Source organism: Hyaena hyaena, unplaced genomic scaffold, assembly GCF_003009895.1.
Source record: "Hyaena hyaena isolate Hyena2069 unplaced genomic scaffold, ASM300989v1 scaffold_345, whole genome shotgun sequence".
NCBI classification, from domain to species: Eukaryota; Metazoa; Chordata; class Mammalia; order Carnivora; family Hyaenidae; genus Hyaena; species Hyaena hyaena.
Genome location: NW_024080976.1, coordinates 4,289 through 18,408, shown reverse-complemented (window position 1 = coordinate 18,408; position 14,120 = coordinate 4,289). Strand labels below are relative to the sequence as shown.

General features: G+C 56.3%; 1 protein-coding gene across 2 annotated transcripts; it reads right to left on the bottom strand.

Annotated features, from left to right (window-relative positions):
- Positions 1 to 260: 260 nt before the first annotated feature.
- On the bottom strand, positions 261 to 13,694 carry LSR (lipolysis stimulated lipoprotein receptor). 2 transcript variants are annotated; one of them, XM_039249648.1, is made up of 10 exons: positions 13,443 to 13,694; positions 11,887 to 12,231; positions 6,596 to 6,715; positions 4,827 to 4,883; positions 4,159 to 4,305; positions 1,829 to 1,990; positions 1,609 to 1,668; positions 1,379 to 1,510; positions 493 to 1,118; positions 261 to 399 (listed from the first exon to the last, which is right to left on the bottom strand). In XM_039249648.1, exons 1-10 carry the CDS (start codon positions 13,549 to 13,551, stop codon positions 364 to 366), a joined length of 1,794 nt encoding a protein of 597 aa, XP_039105579.1. In that variant the 5' UTR covers positions 13,552 to 13,694; the 3' UTR covers positions 261 to 363. The 2 variants fall into 2 exon arrangements, with proteins under 2 accessions (XP_039105579.1, XP_039105580.1); XM_039249649.1 differs by lacking the exon at positions 4,827 to 4,883 and having other exon boundaries at positions 13,443 to 13,693.
- Positions 13,695 to 14,120: the final 426 nt, after the last annotated feature.

Here is a 14,120-nt window from a genome sequence, read left to right as displayed (position 1 = left end):
GGACTGGGGCGCATGCGCACGTCTGGGCGGGGCCCGGGCGCGCACGTAGGGCCGGGCGGAGTCTGCGTGGGGCACGTACTCCTGGCCTGGGGAGGAAAGCAAAGCCGGTGCTTTCCTCCTGGCCCAGGATGCAAGTCCTGGGAGAAGAGCGGACACAGCCTTTTGCAGACTCGCAGGCATGCACACGCACACTCAGCCACAGCAGCTTCCCTGGCTACCCCACTCGTGCAGGAAAACAAACACTTCCCTCTAGACACAGGCCTTGTGATCATAAGTTTTATTAGACTTAGGCGGGCAAGATAATCAGTAGTCTCTCAAATTAAAAAAAAAAAAAAGTACAAAAGGTACATACAAAACGTGAGATCAGACGATTAAACTTTCCCGACTCAGGGCCAAGTTCTGCAAGGGAGAAAATAAGAGGGTGTGAGCTGGCAACGACAGGAAGAGAGGATCCAGGAAGGATCTTCAAGCCAGGGAGGGCCGTTCACTTACCTTCTTAAGCCTCCGCTCCCGCGAGGCCTGGGAGTCCGTCTCAGAGTAAGGGGGAGGCGCTGGAGGGTAGTAGGCCTCCTCCTCTTCCTCCCTGTAAGGTCTCCTCCTCTCAGCTGGCCCCTTTTTCCTCAAGGCCTCTTCTAATAGCCTCCCATCATATTGGGGGTCCCCAGACCTGGAGCTGTCTTCCCGAGGGTCCCGGGAGCGGTGGTAGCGGGCCCTCGGGTCAGCATGAGGGCGGTCTCTAGACCTGAAGTCATCGTAGCGGGGATCTCGGGAGTGTGGAAATTCCCTTGGGTCATCCTGGTCATAGAGGTCATCCCGGCTTCGGCTTCTGGGACGTCCATGGGCTTGGCCTCTCCTCCCCCTACTTGGGGGAGACCTCCTCCCAGATTCAGCAGAGCTTGGCCGGGTGAGGTCATCCAGAGCATCCACAGATCGAGCACGGGGCCGCCCAGCCCCCCAGCCACTCCCTGGACGCTCCACGGGGGCCTCTTGCTCCCACCGCCTGGGACTCCGAGGGGAGTGGTAACCCCATTCCTCATCCTGGATTGGGGTAAGGGCAGTACCTCGGGATGGCCGGGATCTCCAGTCATCCTCGTGGAGGGAGGTGACTTCACTCATGGCTGTAGCAAAAGGGAAGTGTCACTGACTGCTGGGAGGTCAGAACTCCAGCAGCGTCACCCACTTGGCCCATACACTTTCTAGGGGGCCCTAGACTTCTCATCTTTTAAATGTTGACATGAATGGTCCTGTACACTTCTCACTGTGGCTGTGGTAGGGAAGGAGGGACTATGCCCAGGATTTGCCACAAGCATGCATAGGGCAGTGTCATGGTTCTCCCTCCCCACTCAGGAACCCCTCAAACCCCAAGGCTCCCACTCACCCCGCTCTACGCGGCCATTGGGGGCACCAGGTCGAGAAGGGTCAAAGTTAGCCAGCTCTTTTTCCATGTAGTACAGGACCCGCATGGAGTCGTCCTGCTGGCTGGCCTGAATTCTGTAGCCACTGCGGACTTCTAAGGACAGGGGATGGAGGCCGTCGGTTTAGGAGAACAGATGCGGACCCACCTCCCTCCCCTCAAGGCACGTCCAGTCTTCTAACAGGGGTTCTTACCAGAGGTCACACTGCTGTCTGTGTCACGAAGCAGGGGTACCTGGGAGCTGTGGCCGCCAACTAAGGGAGATGATGGTCAGTGGCTGTCCACCTGGAGCAACCCATACCCAGCCTCCTCTCCCCTGCCTCTAATCCCCTCTTCTTCCAGCCCCAGACCCCTTAGGACCCAAATGGCCAGCCTACCCCCTGCCCAGCTGCTCCCCGCTCCCCCAGGCCTCACCTGAGCTGTTTCTGTCGAAGTCTCCGGGGTACCCATTGTAGATGGGGCCCATGGGAATCATGGCTGGTGGGGGTGGAGACTTGGCAGGGGAGAGGTGAGCATAGGTGCTGGGGGCGTAGATGCTTGGGACGCCTGAGGTGGCGGCTTTGCCAGCAGCATACACTAGGGAGGACACACAATAGGAGAAGGTAGCCAGGACCCATGCTGCCCTTTGCTGTGTTAGAAGGTCTGCAGGAACACATGCCTGGACCTTCTTCCCAATCCTCCAGCCGTGGGGCTTCCCTAGGCACTTGGATTGGTTTCTACAGGGTCCCCGAGACTCAGGACATCATCTTCATTGAATCGACGCCACCTTTGTATTTCCTGACCCAGGTTTTGGGCAGGGGGTGTGCACTGGCAGCCCATGACTCCAATCTGGCAAGCCAGTGCGTTTGACTACATGATGGTTTGCCACCATCTGACAAGGTTTTACATAAAACCCCAGCTCTCTAGCCACCATATCAGCAGACGGGGCCACCTGCGGCCTGTGTCCTTCAAGAGCAGTAGGGCATGAAGAAGCCCCTATAGGTGAAGTCCACCGGCTGGACCCTCTAGCTGGATTCAAGTATTCCCTTCCAGAAAATGCATCATCTGGGGGGAATCCCATGCCCACTCCCCTCGCATGGCTGGGGAGGCCAGCTTCTCCAGGCCCAGGTGCAGTGGGAATCCGCCTGAGGCAGAAGCATGGGAGCCTTGGAGCTCACTTGTCCCCCCTGCCAAGTAGCAAAGCACCTCCTCTAGTTGCCAGGCCGAGGGCCCCACCCACTCCTACCCTGCCCCCGCCTGATTCGAGGCTGGACAGCTCAAGGGCACATCCTCCTTGCCGCCTTCCTCCCCAGGCAAGAGGCTGGGTTCCAGGGGTTCCTCTTGTGTCAAAGTCACCGGCCCGAGCAGGCTGCTTCCTTCCTGGGATTGGGATGGGGAAATGGGAGGCGCAGAAAGCTTCCTCCTCTTCAGTTTGGAACAGAAGGCTCAGCACTCAGCAACCCCAGGAGAAGCCCCTCGGTAGGTCAGGTGATCTGGCAATTTCCTACTTAACCGTGGGAACTGGATCAATTTCCTAACTGGCTGGGAGCTGTGGACCTGGCCCACAACCCGGGTCCTCTGTTAGAGGTGTCAGGGTCTCAGGATGGAGGAAACGTGGCCTGGGGACACGCCATCCTGGCCCCAGCCTCGGTTAGTGGGGTAACTGCAAACCTGGGTGCAGCCCCTGGGGGGAGGGTCTCTCCTCACCTGTCATGTGAACTAATCTCCTGCCTGAGCACGAAGCTCTCAACTAAAAATGACAAGAGGAACAGGTTGGCCAGCATCAGCCTCCAGAGAGCAGCGGATTTTCCTCTGGGCAGCCTTTGAGGTACCGGGTTGCTCACTGCTGAGTTCAAGGTCCTAAAAGTAGCCAGTACGGACTGAGCCACAGCCCTGTCCTGGGCGCTCACACGCAGTCTTCCCTTCGTGTTCAAATGCCTTATGCGGGGACCTTGCAAAGAAGGAAACGAGCTGGGAGAGGGAGTGCTGCTTGTGTGAGGTCACATGGTGTCCCGGCCAGGGCTCCAAGGTGCTTCCTGGCCCTTGGTCATTACCAGTGCTGACAGCAACATGTCCAACAGCTAGTGGGTAAGGAACATTTTCTGTAGGCTGAGCCCTGCGCCAAGTACCAGACACACAAGGAGAGGTTGCTCATTAGGCTTCCAAGCAGGTGACATGTCTGGCCAGGCCTTACCCCTCCACCTGTGCAGGGAGGTACCCGGACACTCTGGGAGGAACTGGCAGCACTCATGTCTCTGAGGAGGGGAGATGGGCCAGTGGCAAGAGGGAGACTCACCCTCTTGGCTTCCCCCTTCCCGGTTTTGTCTGCTCTTCCCCCTTCCGTCTGCAGCCACACCTACTCTGATGTTCTAGAGCTGGCCTCAAACACAGCACCCGCCTAAGTCCCAGAGTGCCGGTGTGGACGTGGGCTTTTAAAACTGTAAATTATAGCGTGCCGTAAACCTCGTCCAGTGTCTTTTTTCATTTCAGATTTTGTTGAGAATGGCGTTTTGCACTATTTGAAATTTTTTTTTAACCATGTGCTTTCAAAACAACTCCCAAGTCAGTGAAAATCTGAAGTGAATAAAAAGCTGAAGTAGGTCAAATGAGCATCAAGGACAGCAGACCCTCCGTGGCCCACTTTGCCCCAGATTGTTCTGACCCTCCAGAACAGTGACACTGTCCAATGACACTGTCCCGGGCTACCTCCTCCCCTGGAGCCCAGGAGAGAGGCCTGCAGGGGCGGGCGTGTGAGGGGCACTTACGGGCCTCCGGGCAGCAGCACTTCTCTGGGCAGCAGGGGCACCTGACGTAACAGCAGCACGTGTGGGGGCAGCACTGACACCAGCAGATGCCCAGCAGGAGGAAGACAAGGAAGGCAGCCAGGCAGACCACGACCACGAACAGCCAGTCTGCGGAGAGAGGAGAAAAGGCCATGGGCAGGAGGCCTGGGGGGCCACGGGGCCACAGGCGCAGCAGGGCAGTACAGAGTCGCGGGTGGGGCGATGCTCCCCTGCTGGATTCTCCAAGCCAGACGCCGGGGCGCAGCAGCTGAGGGACGCCCACCCTCTGTGACCCAGGCCAGTCCTCAATTTAGGGAACTGGCACTGGGCTCATCTGGCAAGGCAGAAAATGAAGGGTGACCTGGCTGGAGGAAGGACAGGATGGAGCCTCAGAGAAGAGACAGAGAGCCAGCTGCCCAGACCCTCATCTCTAGGAGAGTACCGCAGGCACCAGTCACCAGGAGCCCCCTGCCTACACCCCAGGCCCCTGCTCAGCCAGCCCAGCCCACCCCGAATCCCAGAGCCGGGTCACTAGATGCCATGGAGCTGGAGTCAGGTGAGGTTAGTGGGGGTCCACAGAGAGTGGTGTTTAGGGTGAGGGAAAATACTTAGCATCATTAAGTGGTGTCGGGGGGGACGCCACCCCGTACCTTCCATGGGCCCCGCCTGAAAACCAGGTAAGAGCTCTGCCACCCCCGAGGTCCTGCCTGGAGGGACAAAAGAAAGACAGATTATGCTGGCAGGGGCCAGCCCAGCCTGCCCCTACCCTGAAGCCACGCTCTAGGCTCATCAGGGTGAAGGTGTCCTAAAGCAGAGGGGCTGGGGGCCTAGCAGGGTCCTGGCACACAGTTCCTGGCGCGTGCCCCCCACCACGTGAGTGCTGTTTTCCAGAAGGCTTCCACCACAGAATTTACCCACTCTCTCATGCCCTGGGGAATTCTGTTGCCCCAAAGGGTTCCAGAACATATCCCGTGGTTCTGAAGCTTCCACCTCCACAGGGGCACTCCACCTTTCCCACATACACGGGTCCTATCGCCCCAAAGGGCTCCATGTCATGTGATAGGGACAGTCCTGGTCCATCAGGCAGAGGTGGCACAGTGCCCTAGGGCCCATGAAAATGTTTTAGTTTTATTTTAAACTAGAAGAAAAAAAATACAGTAACACTGAATATATAGTAATGAATTTACAGCAATGCAATCATAAAACATGTATTTTTAATACAGAGCTCTTACAGGCCCATGAAGGCAGAGGTGCCAACAGCCCATCAAAGTCGTAGTGTGGCCTCAAGTTCAATCTCACTGCACGCGGTCTGTCCCATATGCACATTCCATGGCCCGCTAGTGCCGCTGGCTGCCCTGTGCCCCACAAGCGTCGTATCGCCGGGGTACCCACACTCCAGCTCTAGGTCAACAAGCCTCCCCCCAGAGGAGCCCATGTACTCCATGCCACCTGCCCACCCAAGATGGTTCTAGCACGCAAGCCAGTGGTTCCCAAAGTGTGGTCCTGTCCGCGAGGCTGAAAGTCCTCTCAGAATGACACCACGCCATCGTTCACACGCCCTGTCTCGCAGGTGCACGGGGGTTTTCCAGAGGCTCCGTGCCGCATGGCGACCTCATCGCTCCGATAACAATGGATCGGGTGCTCACGTGCCTCATGTACTTCCTGCTTTCAATTTGCAACAATCCACAGAAACGTCTACAGCACCTCTTCGAGATCCTCGATAGTTATTTAAGGCGTTAAGCGGGTCCTGACACTACATTTTGGGAAATGCTGACGTAGAATGTGCATCTGACCAAAGGACAGCATTCTCTGGTCACCTACACGTGAGCTCTGCTGTGATCCGGACACCCTGGAGCATGTCCCCCATCATGTGTGTGCTCACTCACACATGAGTTTCCTTGCATCACGCGTGTGATGATGGCAACGGCCAGCCCAGCAGCACCACACGTACAGCACAGGCCTCACATATAGCACGTGTCACACGACTATATGTGTTGGCCGGTAACACAGCACCTGGCTAATGGCAGCGTCCCTTCCACACATGGCAGCAGGTGGCTCCAGCCTTCCCTCCCTTAGACATACCACCTTTCCTCCTCACTCACCACCGATTAACTCTGAGAGTCTCAAGATTTTTTTAAAAAGGAGACCAGGAAGGGGTAGAATCCCCAGTGCTCTCCACTGTCAGTGTGGCTCTGGCTTATCTGAGTTGTTGAGGGGAGGGGTCCCTGCCTGGGGTGCAGGGCAGAGAGAAGCCCCAGTGACTGGTGGTGCCATGAGGGGAGAGCGAAGCAGGCGATAGAGTCCAGAGAGCAAGCTGCAGGGCAGAGGGCAGACGGCAGACATACACAAGTGGCTGAAGAAGGGGCCCCCGTCCCACTTCCACCCCCTTCCCAGGCCCACGGGGGCCAAGCCCACTCACCCAGGACGATGAGCTCTGCGTAGGCCTCGTTGTTCCCCTGGAGGTCCTGAGCTGAGACCACGGAGCAGTAATACACACCGCTGTCCCCCCAGCCCGTCTGGTCAAAGGTCAGGTCGGCATCTGCAACAGGAGACGGGTGAGGACGCCCCGGGGGAGGACATCGGGGCCTCCCCGGGAGCATGTCGGGAAGAGGGCAAGAGAGCAGGGCTACTGGGCGACCAAGGGAACATTAAATGATTCGTACCAAGGGTGTGCTACTTTTTAGACTCTGTTGTAACTACTTACTTAACATAGGGTATTTCAACTAGTCTGTGAGGTGGGTCCTGTTACCTTTCCTGTTCTGTAGATGAGAAAAGAGGTCCGGCGAGGTTACCTAATCCGACCCAAGTCGTAAGAGTCCTCGGCAGTGGAGCTGGATCCAGAGGGCTGCAGATTTTGAGCCATCCTCTCACCACCTCTCAGAGCCAAGAGGACTCCTCTGACATGAACCACCGCAGAGCCTGGGGTAGACCCAGGGGCAGGGGTCTGGGGTGGCGAGGCAGATGCAAAGGCCAGATTCTGGGAATCGGGAGCCGCCCAGGCCTGGGAACGAGCGGCTATGGGAGAGACTCGGGCCACCCCTAGTTCCCGAGTCGCCAGCCCCACATTCCAGGTCAGGCCCAGGGCTTGGGACGCTCAGGCGGGCCAGGAGCCTGTCAATTACGGCAGTAATGAAAGTCTTTCAGCACATCCGGTTTCCTCTCTACTCCTGGGGCCCTAATTAGTTAAAACCCCTTCAGCCATTCACCTGTGTGGGGTAGGGTGGGACCAAAGGCGACTCCCGGAGGACCCCACCCCACCCCCACCAGCCCTGGGAGCTCTGGCTCCTCCCGATTTGACTAATGCACCCACTGCCCTTCCCCATGTGGACCCTGAAGGTATGAAGTGTGTTGCCCCAGTCTGCACCGCCTGGGACCCACCGGGCATCAGTCCACTGCCGAAGTAATGAAAGTTGTGGCCTCTTCCTTTATCAAAAGGCCTCATGCCTGTAGGCAACCCTGTTGCCGAGGTCCTCCTACGCCCCTCCAAACGCCCTACCCAGCCCACAAGGCCCCTGGCAAGATCTGGCCACTGGCTACCACACCAGCCTCACACCCACTGTTCTCCTCTGCTCACTAGAATGCAGACACAGTGGCCTCCTCACCGCCCCCCAAGACACTGGGCCCACACCTGCCTGACATCGGGGTCCTAGATGCTCACAGGGCCATTCCAGCCTGCAAGCGTAACCCCCACCTGACTGCTGAGGTGTTACCGGCCACCTCAGGGGCTGGCCCTCCGTGCCCCACGCCCACAGGAATGCGGGCTCCATGCAGGCAGATCCCGGCCTGTCTCAACCACTACTGAGTCTCCAGGGCTTGACATGGGGCCTTAGCCAGGACCTGGAAAGGAACCCCTTCCCTCTTCACGCCCACCTCCCTTAGCACCTGGTGTCTGTCCCAGAATTCCGAGCACATGGCTGTCTTCAAACAGACACTTGAGACATTCATTCAATATTCAACACGTAATTACCGAATGTACCCCATGTTCTGGGCATACCTGAGGCAACTGGGGTACCAGAGAATGGCAGTCCTCAAAGTGGGATCGATAGACCCCAGGGTTCACCCAAATCTTTTTGGGCGGGGAGGGGGGTGTCCTTGAGGTCAAAGTTATCATCATAATACTACTAAGGTGTTATTTGCCTTTTTCACTCAATCTCTCATGCGTGTGCCAGGAAGTTTTCCAGAGCCTGGGCTGTCTTAGCTGACTGAACGCAGCAGCCACTTTGAGAGGCCAGCTGCTTCTGCTCAGGCAGATTTGAAAGAGATGCGCAAAAATATAAAACTAAAGCAGTGCCACACTTTTCATTAAAGGTTTTTGTTTGGGTTTGGAAAATATGGTTCTTTTTCCACAAAAAGCATGTTATTTATATTAGCCTATAACGAAGTGGTTATTGTCATTTTAAATATTTTTTAAGCTTCTCTGTTTGCTAGTTAGAAAAGCGAAGTTCTCTGAAGTATTTGAGAGCGGAGAGACCCTACAACTGACAAGTTTGAGAACCCCTGCTACAGAGAGCAGATGTAAATCCCTGCTCTGACAGAGCTCAGATCCTCACTGGGAACGAAAGACAAATAAAAAACTTAAATATACTGCATATCAGATGGTGATAAGGAGTATGGAGAAACCAGATCAGAGAAGCAGACGGAAAGCGCCAGAGTGGAGGTGGAGGTTGTACATATTCAAGGGGTGACCAGTTAAGCCCTTCGTGTAAGGTGACCTTCCGAGCAGCTGTGAAGGAGTGGAGGGCACTACTCCCCTCCACAATCGCACATCCTCTGACTATTGAGCTCTTCCTCTGTACTGGGTCCCTTTCCATGTCTTCTTTCACTGAATCCATTGAAAACGCTAAACTGTGTGCTCCCAAATCTTCCTGATTCTCCAGAACACCGTCTCGGCCCATCATTTTTCCACCTGCGTCCTTAAATCAGACTCCAACCACGTTTCCAAAACCAGAGCTCAGGGGGAGGTCCCTACCCCGTGCCGAAGAGGTGGATGGGAATCCCCTGCTCCAGCAAAAGTTCACAGGCCAGGAGTTGAAATCTCCTGGCTCCTGTGGGCCGGATGCCAGCCTCAATGTTTTCTCTGAGCCTGTGTAACACTTTCAAAACCCACAAAAAATAGGGCTTTCCAGCTTCTTTTGATCAGTTCTAAGGCCCAGGCCCACCTCCTTCCTGCAAGGCGCACCCTGTTCCTGGTCTATGTGTGGTCCTGACTCACTCGGGCTGGGCACTGCCCTCATTGTTTTAGGTGCCAGGAGATGGGGGTCTCCAGTTGAGAACGAGGCAGGGGCTCCTCCACATCTCTGAGCCTCTGGTTCCCTGTCTGCCCCAGGCAGAAGCAGCCCTCATCCCAGGGGTCCCTGGGCTTTCTAGTGCTACTGGGGTGGGGGGGAAGGGGGGGCGCACATGAGCCCCATGCAGCCTGACGAGGTAGAAACAAGCCTCCCATCATGGCGCTCCATGTCACCCAAAGCAAGAAGGCATGGAGGGGTAGCCACGGCCACCCTGAGCTGAGGGACACACCATTATGGTTTGCCTAGGACAACCTTCCAGTTAAAAGCTGGACAGCTGGTGGCCTCAGGAACACCAAAAGGAGATCCCCTTTTCTTCATCCTCAAAGCTGAAATGGAGGAAGCTCCCGCAGCTCCCAGATTTCCTGAGAGGACTTACACACAATGGGTATTTACACATTTCAGCCTGTATCAAACACGAGAGCACGTCAAGGCAGCTTGAAACACGCAGGCACGTTGGGCCTCTGGAGCAAGGAGAGTCTACCCCACGGCAAGAGGAGAGCCTGAGGGTCACTCTGGAGTTTCAGCCTCAGCACAGAGGGCACGATTCCAGCTAGCCTGCAAGGACACTCTCCGCTTGAGGTTGTCCAGACAGGACTGTGGGGCAGTCACGCCTCAGGCCAGAGAGGGCCCTGGTTATAGGGGAGGGGCCTATACACGTTGAACCCCCAAGAAGCTCTCTGAGCTCAAGAACAGCAGGATGCTTTGGGCTGAGCTGCTTATGAAAAGTCAGGGCAAGCTGTTCTGGCCCCTCCCCCAAGCACAACTGACAGACCAGATCCCTGGCACCCGGCCTTCCGTCCATGGTCTAGATGGAGGGAAGGAGTGTGATCCATGGCCTGCCTGGTCTCTCGGAGTCTGCAAAGGGACGTTCCCTTCCCTCCTCTGTCCCCATGCCCAAGATTAAATCTCTAATCCTTGTTTAAGACAATGAAAGGGTAAATCCATTATGTGGGTTGAGCGTTCATCAGCTCACTACAGCCCATCACCTTCCCCCAGATTCTTTAGGTCCTTCTCTCTCTCTTCTTAATGTTTACTTATTTTGGGGGGAGAGAGAGAGAGAGAGAGAGAGTGCAAGCTGGGGAGGGGCAGAGAGAGAGGGAGACAACAGAATCCGAAGCAGGCTCCAGGCTCTGAGCTGTCAACACGGAGCCCAATGCGGGTCTTGAACTCATGTACCTTGAGATCATGACCTGAGCCAAAGTTGGAAGCTTAACCCACTGAGCCACCCAGGCACCCCTAGGGTCTGGTCCTTCGAAAACCACATTCACCAAACACCTTAAGAGGTGCGCCCCTGACTCATTCCACATAGCACCAGGCCCTAGCTGGCTTGCTTTGTAGTGCTTAGTACTCCCTGAAATTCCCTCTGCTGGTTTCCTGCCAGTCTCACTCACTAGAACATCCCCGCCTTGAGAGACGTTGGCTGTCCTGATCGCCACTTACATCCACAGCACCTACCACAGCACCTACCACTTAGCAGATGCTTGATAAACACTGAAAGAATGAATGAAGGAATGACTTCCCACCTGCCCTTTACTTAGCCCCAGAAGGCATTTCCTATTAACCGGCAGCATTATGGTTAAAGACCAAGCTTCTGAGGTCTGCCTGGGTTCAAATCCCAGCTCCAGCCCCTTCTTAGCGGTGCGCCTGGACAGCCACTTAAACTCTCTGAACCTGAGATGCTATGAGTGTAAAATGTGACCAACCACGAGGATTGCTTGGGAGAAACTGTGTAAGGTACTTGGCCAGTCATAGGCTTTATCCATTAAAATCTCTGGCCCCGTCAGCTTACCCATGTTACGGCCCTGGTGAGCCCTTTGCTGACCACCCCGGGTGGAGATGAGACCCAAAGTGGCTGCCTTAGATCACAGCTCTGTCACCAGCTTTGTGACCCCATACAAGCCACTGGACCTCTCTGGACCTCTATACAGTGACAGTAGAATCTCCTCACACAATGACTGTGTGATCTAAATGAGTTAAACCTGGATGTGAGCCTGGCACACAGGAGGCCCTTTATAAGTTGTTACTTATATACATTCTTACATACTGTTGCTGGTATTAGTATCATTCTAGAACCCCTGCCTCTCTTCATTACCCATCTTTACGTTCTAAGCACTTGACAGCACGGGTTGTGTTATCTTGTTTGTCTCCCTCACCGGAATGCAGTATCCACGAGGGAAAGGATTTGACGTGTTTCCAGCATCAAACGGCACCTGTATACGTTAGGTGCTCGATAAATCTTTGTTGTTAAATAAAGCTTAGATGGATGAATGGATGGATGGAAGGAAGGATCCCTCCCTTCATCAGTCCTTTTAGACACTGGTACTCAAGAGCTTCTCAGGGGCTGGACACCAGGTTGGGCACAAGGGAGCCAGCCCTGCCACCCAAGCAAGCCCCGCCCCGTCCTCCACCCTGCCCAACATACTTCCTGTGATGGTGATCCTCCGGCCCTGATAGTAGTCTCCCAGGGTCACAGCATTGCCCTGCTTGGTGGCCACGACCCTGACGGTGCGCATGCTGTCCTGGCACTCCACATAGGGGTTGTAGCCTGGGTTACCAGCTGCCAGCTGGGCATTGAGCTGGTTGTCGACACTGGCGGGGGAGAAGGCATCGGCGATGCGGTCCCGGCAGAAAGACTTGTACTTCCAGATCACAATGGGTGCCGTGGGAGTCGTGGTCGCTTGGTAGGTGCAGGGCAGGGTCACGGGCTGGAAGAGGATCACCACGTGGTAGGGGTCTGACACAGTCACCTGGATGGCGCTGGCAGGAGCTGAGGGCAAGAGGAGAGTCAGCAAGGGCCTCTGTGAGCACAGGGAAGTGCCTCAGGAATGAGTAACATCACTGGTCACCAGTGTGACCCTTGCAAGTGTAATGGTTTTACAGAGTTCCTAGCACACATTGTTCCTTCATCCCTGGGACCGGAGAGGCTGCTCAGATAATCAGGCCCATTTTCCAGGCCCAGTAGGGCTCAAGTGGCAAGTGCAAGGTCACACAGCCAGATTTCTTGGAACCTCCTGTCCATCTCTCTTCCCAGAGTGTGGCCTTACAGCCACCCCAGCTCCCTCTTCCCTTAGCCATTCTCATTCTCTCATGAAAAGGACCTCTCTCCGTGGCCTTAACAGGAAGGCACAAATGACCACCACACTCAAGGCCCTACTGCAAAAACAACCACTTAAGGTTCCAAGTTACAGGGGCTCTTGTGAATTGCGGAGGTGAAGGTGGGGAGTGGAATTCTGGAGCTGTTTCACTGATCTCTTTTGCACATGGAGTAGCTAAAGCCCCCATGATGTCTCCATCAGCCTCCCACCACACCATACCCGAAGCCATCTCAAATGAACACACCAAAAGTGCTTGGGTAAAGATAAAATCCCCTCCACATCGCCACCCAAACATCCGATGGAGGTTAAAGTTTGCCCGCAGAAGATGGTTTTATTGATGGTTTCACACCAAGTCCCTAAGTCCATCCCACCAGACCCTTAAGCAGTTACTTCGGGACACGGATGGGGCTAGGGCCTGGGGAGTCCCTAGTCCTATACCCACCCAAACCCTGGATGCTCTTTCTTGACCTCTTTCTCCAGGAGGCGTCTGATCCAGCCCTCGAGTCTCCGTTACCCCAAGTCTTAGAAATCTTGGGGTGCGCCCAAGTTCCCATCCCGGCCTTCGCCAGTGATCGGGTGGTCCGTCACCCCGACACCACAAAGGGTCCCTTTCTCCTTGCCGCTCCAGGGTTCGCGGTCCCGGGAGTTTCACTTCCTGCTATCTCTGAACTAGGGCGGAGGAGCGTTCCTTGGCTCGAATGGGGAATTCCCTTCACCCTGGCACCCAGAGGAATTCCCGAGACCCTGGGGACCCAGAGATCCTAGTCTCGGCGCTCCCCCTCCCCCCGCCCTCCAGCCCGCTCGGCTGTGTAGAACTTCATCCATCCCGCTTCTGTCGTGCCCTCCCGCCACTCCGCCGCACCAGAGGCCCCGCTCTCCGTACCTGTGCACAAGGTGCCGAGGAAAAGCCACACGAAGACGACCGCGCCCCTGCCCCGAAAGACTAGGAAAGGGCCCACCCCACAGGGGAGCCCGCGGGCCATCGGCGCCATCGCGGCCGTCTGGGCGCGTCTGGCCCGCGCGTCCCCTACTTGGTCCGAGAGGGTCGGGGGCGCGGCGCGCACCAAGCCTGGGAGGGGTGCTTGCTCCTCCTCTTCCCGCTTCCGTTCCTTGTCCTATTCCAAGCCCACCCTGCCCTGTTCCAGGACTTTAATGAGCGGAAATAACGTAGATGAGGAGCACGCTTCCAGTTTTCGGGGAGAAACTTGTCGGACCCACTGTGGCTCTCCGAACCACTCCTCCCCCTGCGCGCTCTGGGGAATGGATCAGCCCAGGTACACTGGGTGAGAACGGAGGGTTGGGCCAGGCGGTGGGCGGTGGGGAGGGGCTCCTCCACCTCCCTCCCCGGAAGTGGGCTGACCCAGGTGCGCTCCGGCCCCAAGGGTTGGAACCAAGTGACCAGCCCGCCGGGTGGGCGCCTGCAGATTGGGGGTCCTGTCCGGCCCTCTCCTGCCCGGGGCGAAGCCGAGCAGAGTATAACTTACGAGAACCAAACTCAACTGGAGCGATTCACCTGTTGAGTGGGGCGGGTCCTTCCCTGCACCTGTTCCCTCTCTGCCCA